Genomic DNA, 9,297 nt, shown 5'->3' on the forward strand with positions numbered 1-9,297 from the left:
ATCTTAGTTATCATATTATGTAGACTAGACTATAACAATGGGATGGCTGTAATTTTATCACTGAATGCTACTTCATGTTAATTGAGGATGAAAATAAAAATATTATTGTTTACCGTGTCAGTAAATCAACAGCACAGGGGACAGGAGGAAGCAGTCTTTGAATCACTTCGTCTGTAAGCAGTCCCCCACAATAGAGAATAAAGCTTTTGACAGCTGAGAATAAAGCATATTGATTGCATATCAGTCTATATACACAAATCATAATACAATCTTATTGTGTTATAGAAAGAAGTAAAAAAAAATAATAAGAGAAGAATGTTATAATAAATTATACTTAATTGATATATCTGGAACAGTCTTGAGAGATGGATGGTATATAAATACATGCAATTATGAAATAACAAATAATACTGTTGTACTATGGAATATAAAGGATAGCTATTCTACATACTTAAATATGTAGTCAGATGTTCACTACTTTTCAGTCAGAAGTAGTGAAAGAGATAGATTATCTCCAATGCTTGAATAATGAATAAACAGTCTGATGATCTAATTAATATATCAGAGCATTAAGTCAAATGTTAATCTGCAAGGTTAGTATTAATTAGTAGTTAGTACCTCTCTTATTCACCAAATGTCCGCATGTAATATAGCAATAAATAAAATTTTATACTTGCAACCAGCTACAATTACTGCATAGTCTAGGAATTTATGTGTAAAATATGTTATGTAAAGACCTGGACCTGGAATTGGAAATCAATGAAGACAAAAAAAAGGACCATTCTTTACTTTTATTGCTATGACTTCTGAAAGTTCAAAAAGAGTGAAAGTATAAAGAGCCACAATTTTCACCCACCACAGAGAGCACCTGCTCGGCTTTCCAGTGTCACTTGCCAGGTAAATGAATCACCACGGTTCTTCTCAATTTCTAAGTCTTTAGGAGATACTGGAAATGCACATTTCCATAACATCAGCACTCTAGGAAGATGATGCTGGACCACGGCAGGACCTATTATTTTTAAGATTGGAAATGTTTTTTTTGTAGGTGGTATTGACAGAAACATTTTCTTTAATGAAAGTCTTTTATTCCCCCTTCATCCTGAAGCTCCCGGGTGCCCTTGCAAAATACTCTGAAAAGTGAAGGGGCCTTTTGAAGCAAACTTTGATGGGTATGAGAAATTGCAAAGGGAAAAGTGGAAATGTTCAGATGTGTGAAAATATTTTATCTATGAAACACTGATTTCACCTACTATGAATGATTATATAATCAGGTATAGATAGTCCTTGGTTATGAAAGCAATTGGGACCGGAATTTCCATCACTAAGCAATGTGGTCATAAAGTGCAACATCATGTGACTACATTGCTTAGCGATAGCAATCTTGGCAGTTCTGATTGCCACTGTAACCCCAGAACCTTGTGGGTTGTTAAGAAAGAGGCCCAGGCAAGAGGCTGGGGATTGTACGGGTGCCAGAGGCAGGTGCTAAGGTGCGGAGGCAGATGCACAGGTGCTGCAGGGAGGTAGGGACAACATGGGCGGTTGCTATGACAAAAAATGGTGGGAATGACTTCTGACTTCCCCATTCCCCATTGACTTTTTATGAGCGAAGCCAGCAGGTAACATGTGATTATGCTAACATAATCACGAGCCACACACTGAGTGCCTGGATTGCAATCATGTGACAATGGGGACACTGTGACAGCTGGAACTTCAAGGACAAGTTGTAAGTCCCCCTTGTTCAATGCTGTCATAACTTTGAACAGTTGCTGGTGAGTGGTTGTAAAGATTACCTGTATTAGCTATACAAGAAGAAAATGAAGATCATTGGTTATTCTTCCATTGCCCTATCATTGGAGTTCCAGAAAACTACCCTAACATCCCAATCAGGATTAAAATTCTCCTCTGTATTGTTCTCATGTTCTACACTTTGGAAAACAATATGTTATAATCCCATGTTACATGAATGTTCTGCAAGGGTTGGAGAGAAAGCCAAAATTATCTCTAATCCACATATTCATATTTTTTTGAAACTGTTTACTTCACCCTCAAAAGTGTGGTTGTTCGCTTATTATTCATATATAACATAAATGCTATTGATATAGTTTGTGTATTTGTTCTACTGGAAAAGATAATTCCCTATGGTCTATGACAAGGAAGTAATAATTTAAGTTAACTATATTTTTACAGCTATGAAACAATTAGAACTTGTTCACATATATTGAAACAGTGACATTAGACAAGAAGTACAGAAGTGGTCAACTTTTCAGCTGAAAAGAAATAAAGACATATAAGTGAATAATCTTACCTAATGTCATTAAAGCAGCTATCAAAAGCCAACCTGACTGCATTCTTTGTACTGAAATCCGACTATTCTGAGAAGCCGAACGCAAAAGATCCTCAGCTACCATCATGACAACCTATATGAAAACAAAAATCTTCACTATCTCAAGAGATGAAATACAAAATTAAATTCTTATAAGAGAAGCATATACACTACTTCTGCATATGTCATGGCCCACAAGTTAACTTTCTCATGTAAATAAAATATATGGAATACATTCTAGAATAGTTTATTCCTTTTGAGCAAACAACTGATAATATATTGTGTGGCATAACATTTTATGAGCTAGGCTCTACTTCCTCTGATACAGTGAAATTGTCCTCTACAACCAGTAAGCATGCTATGCATTGCCTGGGTTTATAAATCATAATTGGATATGATTTGTTTTAACAAAGATTTGTTGGATAAGACACAATAGCCATCAACTCACATTGTGCAGAGACAAAAAACACAATTTGTGATTTGTTTATGTTTGTTTTCAGACAGAGTTAAAATCAAACAAAATTATCTTCAGCCAGCTCGAGTATTTTCAGTACAGCAACGTTTATGGCAAGGTTTAATTCTGTATTAAATAGATCAGCACAATGGAATTATTGAGTACTACAGACCCTTGTTTTATTTATCTAACCTAACCCTTTTATATACACACTGTCACTTGCTTTATTCACTCCAAATCTTAGGTTTACCTGGCTCTTTCAATTGCTGTCCCTGTGTATTTGCATGTGTATATACTTTTACAATCACTTTACACATAGTCCTTATAACCAAATGGTGCCAATCTATTATAGATGTAAGTCTAATGGTCATAAAATAGGTCATCATATGACCAACCCAATTTTAGGATCTTATGTCATTCATTAAGCGAATCACCCATGATTGTTAAATGAATCCATAATTGATAAATGAACCCATTGGGCATTTTTGCCAAACCCCAGAAATAACAGCAGGTTTTCAGCAAAAATGTAGTAAATCATGGTCATGTAATCATGAGACACTGTACATATGGGCCAGTTGACAAGCATCCAAAATGCAATTGCTATCACTTCAGACGTAAGTAAAGGACTATCTGTACTTGATTAGGAACCCAATAGAAGTTTTGCCTTTGCATTCTCTTTCAAAACAAGTGTTAATGTTTTGAAGGGGGCTATTTCACTCTGACACATTCTACAAATCACCTCTTGCAAATGTTTCACACATGACTAATATACATATGGAATAACTAAAGAGCAATAAGAGTTTCCTTATTAATGTATTTATGATTAGTTCATGCACGCTGTGAAAACACAATTTGTAAAACTGAACCAATTGAGCTACAGTATGTGAAATGTTACACGTTTCTGAATACAGAACCTTTATCATAAACAGGTTTTCTTTGTAGAATTTGATACAGCAATTAAAAAAGTTAAGGAACATAAAACAAATAATTCATTTATCAAAATAATAACATCACATTATTTAAATATGTATTCTAGCTGCACGGAAGTGACAAAAATAATTGTCAAATGCAATGAATACCAGACATACTGTTCTAATACTCACCTTCCCTTTACCGTGCGGAATTCCTAAAGGGCATTCCCTGACAGCTCCTAACAAAGCAGCAATGGCAAAACTATAGCCAGTCACTGCTTCTGGGGAGGATTTCATTGCCGTCAGGCGCTCAATACAGGTATCCAGAAATGGAGAGAGATAGCAGGGTAATGCTACAGCAATACATCGTAAGCACCATGCTGCTGCTAGCTGAACTGAAATGCAGGGATGAAGGAGAATGGAGATTACTGCATCCAGGACTCCTGGAAAATCAAACATATTACAAGATTAGAAACTCATATGAGAATTCTTACTGAGACAGTAAATCAACAGAGCTTCCACTTTTTTGCCCTTGCCCTTTGCCCACTGTAAGCTAAAAAAAAAAAAAACCTACAGAATTGTCAGAATTTTCTGGGAGACTGATAAAAATAAAGAACCTACTCAGTGCAAACCAGGTGTCCAGATTCTCTTAAGCCAAAATGGACACTGGGGGCAATGACAAGTGACAGGACAGGAGGCATGCCAAGAAGAGCTAGGCAGATTCTTGTTCCTGACTAGATCATCACCAGCCTTAGAGAGTATTTGTAGCATGTATTGCAAAAAGAAGGATAAAGCAGCAAAACTGCCATTTTATACAAACATCTCTTAAAAAGAGTTCCCAAGAATTCTGCAGTTAATGAATCAGGATGAGGATGACACAGAACTGTGGCTTTAATTGTATGTAAAGCTTCCTTTCAGTTGAAGCGTTTCTTGGTAATTACCTAGACACATTTATATTGTTTTCTTGGCAAGATCATAAAAAAATGATTTATTAAAACTTTCTCTCAGGAAATTATTCAGCTTCTTAATCCACCTAGTCTGGGATTTCTTGCTTGTCTCCCATTACTAATCGGGTACAATATTCTTGACTTTTTAATGAAATTAGCTAAGTTAGACTAACTGCTGTCTCATTGTGACACAGTCCTTATATAGCTCTGTGAAACACTCTGAAACCTCAATGATATAAAAATGCAGTCTTCCCTGTCATCGCTAAACTAAGAACTGATCCAAACAACATATTCCCAATAGATTTCTGATAATGATCTGTGATGATTCAGAAGCTATCCAAAATATTTTAACTTATTAAAAGAAAGACTGCTGGAATTATTTGAACATCCTCTTTTTGTACAATACATCCTGAAGCAGTTTGTGGTACCACCGCTCATTTTTGTTTTATTTATCCTATAGCTTAAGACTCTATAAAGGTATTTACCTGTACTAGAATCTTGCAGAACAGGTGCAGCTGTAGTACCTAAGCCATATATGAGGTTTCCAAGCTCTTCTAGAGCACATATTAACATATGCTGGTTTGCTATTACCTCTGTTGTACCAATATGGGTTTCGACATTACAGTTATTCACTGCAGCATCTGACAATAGCAAATGTTATGTTAATAAAAGAAATGAATAAAAGACAGGGATGGGTGTCTGATACATATAAAATGAGGCTCCAGGAAAAGAGCTAAAGGGTTATACTTTAAGATTAGATATATTGTAAACCACAGATAAGTTATTGGATAATAATTGTAATTTCCATCTACCATCTGCAAAATTAAGATAACAAATAAGACTGCAACAACTTACCTTTTTTAAAAAGCTAAACTTTATGATCATGGTATTAATAGTTGTACAACAATAGCCACTACAGAATCATGATTCTAGAATCTGGCTGCAATAATAAGCAGTTTCCATTAATTGATCTTTTTTGACCTTCTTGTGCTGCCTGAGTAAGCTACATTAAAGAAAACCTAGACCCAGTCGGATTAGATTCAGCAAACTTTCCTGGTTACATCATCTAGATTTCAGCAAACCTTCCAAACTGGGCAAGATGAATGGGATCATTTAATTTCAGCGTTACTTGCTAAATGCAACAGGAAAGCTCGTAATTAGTGAGAATGTTGTGTTTGTGATTCCATCATCAGATATACATGTTAGTTGTGTATAATATAAAGTTGTGCTGTTAAGGCTATAATCAGCTACCATATCTACTTTCCGCATATTTATGTAAAACTAAATCACGGAAAAAATTCAGGAAATTTTAAGCTTAAAAATTATTTTAAAAACCCACAGAGAGACTTGGTTTGTGCGTGGGATTAAATTAGTGTATGACTAGATTAGGAAATGATTAAAGCATTGCTGGAACGGAAGGTGACAAAGGGAGGGTTAGCAAATAATCTTGTTAGTCCCATACCCATAACTTTCTTCAGTTTCCAGATGGCTTGACAAATTTCCTTGGCAGTTGCAATTCGAGCTTTTTCCCCGAGAAGGCCTCCTACTGTAGCTCGGAGGATAAATGAAATACAACGGCGGCTACAGATACTGTCCATTTGTGTCTGAATAGCCTTAGGGTGAGACTGAGAGACCAAATCCAGAATATGGGAAAGCAAAGCAGAAAAATTCCTCTCAAGCCATTCTCCTCCTAATGTGGAAATGAACACCACATATGCCTGAAAAATGATTAAAAGAAAAATATTAAAATCAGTTTCAACTTGCACATAACAATATGTCACATATTACAAAATAATAAACTATTTTAATGTATTTATTTAATGTATTTATTTACATTTATAGCTTCTTTAAGTAAGGTGAAGTGAAAAGATTTGGCAGTAGTCATTTGAAAAATAAACTTCATTAAATTAAATTAAAATTCCTTCTCTCAATCAAAATACAAATAAATATCAAGTTAAGATTAACTGCAAACTTAATATTCCAGTGAAAAATAAGAACAATATCAGTAGAATTTTCTATATATATTTATATTTAGGTAAGATTGAATTTCAAGAACAATTAAGTTAAAACTGCCATCATATGTTACCCTACAAATTTGAATGACATCTTAGTAATTACTGAAATAGTCCCCTATTTTCTAACTTGGTTTTACAACAATGGAAAGCAGAACATAAAGGCAGTGAACAGCTTGAAAGATTACATGTCAATCAATAAAAGCTATCTCAGTGTGGTGAGCTTACAGAATACTGTCCTACTTGCTAAAACCAAGTACGGTAGTTTGATGGTGATCTTTCATATTTGTAAGCCACTCAATCTATGTGTGATCTAGGCAGCCATAAAATTTGTTTACTAAATAAATAAATATATTTAAAGAAACTAAAAATATTTTCCATGCCTTTAAAGACAGAAATGGGGATAATCTTAAAGGGTCTGTAGATAAAAAGTATAGTGATACTTTCCACCTCTAAAACAGAACATTTAAAAGGAAGGCTATGACATAAAACATGATTTTAGGCCAAAATTAACATTTTGTAGGGGAAACAAAGAATGATTTATGTCATGCTTTTCTGCCTAAATTATGAGGCAGAGCAGCCCTACTTAATTGCCCCAGTAGTTTGCAACAATTCATGCACAATTTCCCCATATGATACATACAGATAGTCTTTGACTTACAACAGTTCATTTAGTTACAACAGCACTGAAAAAAGTGACTTACGGTCATTTTTCACATGACCACTGCAGCATCTCTATGGTCATGTGATCAAAATTCAGACACTTGGCAACTGACTCATATTTATGACGGTTGCAGTGTCCAAGAGTCATGTGATCAGTTTTTCAACCTTCTGACAAGCAAAGTCAATGGGAAGCCAGATTCATTTGACAACTGTATTACTAACTTAACAACTGCAGTGATTCATTTAACAAGAAAGGTCATAAAATGGGACAAAACTCACTTAACAAATGCCTCACTTAGCAACAGAAATGTTGAGCTCAATTGTGCTCATGAGTCGGGGACTACCTGTATAAACTATATTCATGCTTTCTAAACCATAAACTATTGTTTTAAAATTGCTAAATCAAAAACTAAAGCACATTATGGAATAGCAGGCAGAATAAACCAGGCACTCATACTAAGCTATAATATGCTTTATTTAACAAAGGCATGTGACTGGATAGCAATGTTATGGATTAGTGTGTTACACACACATACCCATACATAGCCAATTGAAGATTTCTATTTTTTTAGTTGTAGTGCCTCTGATGACAGTGACTGCTTGTATTTGATAACATGATACCTTAAACATACATCCAAACCAGAAAATGGTTCTTCAATCATGCAGCAAAGCTTTGTTGATTCTATGAGGAAGCCAGTGTATTGTTTCAAGAACCAACACGTTCTTATATGTAATGCCTTGTATTTTTCCATTTGTGTTGGACTTGAATCCATGTTCCAAAAGACAAGCTGTAAATTCACAACCACAAAGCTCTGGCACTGACTGGGGTTAGATTCCTTTAAGCTATATCTTATTCTAACAGTTAAGTAATTACCCCAGACAAGGCAACAATTGTAAAATGTTTGCTTTAGGTATAACAGGTTATTTAATCAACGAGGGCAACTGAGTATTTTGTGAAGACTATTATTTTATTTTATGAATTGATTATGAAATTGAGGAATTCACAGCATTCTAAGAGACAGAACAGTGTAGTTTTTATATAAGCATTTTTATGTATGTTAGAAGCAACATATGATGTAGTCCGGATAATGTGACTAGGAAGGAAGTATGCTTAAAATGAAGAAGTCAGCAGCATTCCAAGGTGTTGATTATATAGGGAAGTACGGGGGGGGGGGATTTTTTTCCAAAGAGATGTACTTGGAGATTTTTTTTCCTTCCCCTATCACACCAAATTTGATTCAAATCTGTTCTGTATTCAGAGGCTTATGCTGATGACAGACATAGTCCTTAGTCCTTTTACATAATTTCTGTCTTGGGTGGTCAAAGTATTTTTAAATTTTTATTTCTTCATTTTCTTATTTGATTTATGCCTGCCATTTTTAAATTAAAAATGTACAAGTTTTCATTAATAATTGAGATAAATGCTCATCAGTATTAAAATAATTCAGACTTCTTCAGAACGTTGAAAAAAACCTAACTGCAACATAAGCATATTCAACAGGAACTAGTACATAGTACAGTAACAAATTAGTCACACAAATTAAAAAAAGTTAAAACACAACATAATATAATATAACTCAAACCTGAGTAACTCCAACTCTGACATCCCTGCTGACTGAGCTGGTTCCTTTCAGAATATCACCACCAGTTCGTAGAAATCCAGAACTTCCACGAAGAAAACCTGTCCCAAGCAGTTCCAAGGCTTCCAAAAATGAGATTTTGCGAACGTGTTGTCTAGCAGATGCTTTTTCAATAAAAAAATTACATATAATCATATGCCACATATACACACACCACAGTCTTTCATTTACTTTCATCTTTTATTGTAGGGCTGAAAGGTTGCTGAACAAGGTCGTTAACCAAGAACTATTGGCTATTGTGCTTTTAGTTTGCGAAGCCAACCAAAGCTGTTGGGCAATTGAACAGCCTATAAATATGGCAAGTAAATAAAGAAACAATCATGGATAAAATATTCAAATCTGTGATA

General features: G+C 34.7%; 1 protein-coding gene across 1 annotated transcript in view; it reads right to left on the bottom strand.

Moving 5' to 3' along the window:
- The window catches only part of HEATR5A (HEAT repeat containing 5A), a gene marked incomplete at its 5' end in the record, with an annotated part of 55,513 nt that extends 46,459 nt beyond the window's left edge, over positions 1-9,054 (bottom strand). Inside the window, 7 exons of the mRNA XM_029284174.1 lie at positions 114-171; positions 857-1,009; positions 2,306-2,417; positions 3,881-4,131; positions 5,121-5,276; positions 6,098-6,353; positions 8,894-9,054. Coding sequence (XP_029140007.1) covers positions 114-171; positions 857-1,009; positions 2,306-2,417; positions 3,881-4,131; positions 5,121-5,276; positions 6,098-6,353; positions 8,894-9,054 — 1,147 coding nt within the window. The remainder of the gene's footprint in view (positions 1-113; positions 172-856; positions 1,010-2,305; positions 2,418-3,880; positions 4,132-5,120; positions 5,277-6,097; positions 6,354-8,893) is intronic.
- Positions 9,055-9,297: the final 243 nt, after the last annotated feature.

This window comes from Protobothrops mucrosquamatus, unplaced genomic scaffold (assembly GCF_001527695.2).
Source record: "Protobothrops mucrosquamatus isolate PMUCROS unplaced genomic scaffold, P.Mucros_1.0 scaffold403, whole genome shotgun sequence".
In the NCBI taxonomy this organism is placed as follows: Eukaryota; Metazoa; Chordata; class Lepidosauria; order Squamata; family Viperidae; genus Protobothrops; species Protobothrops mucrosquamatus.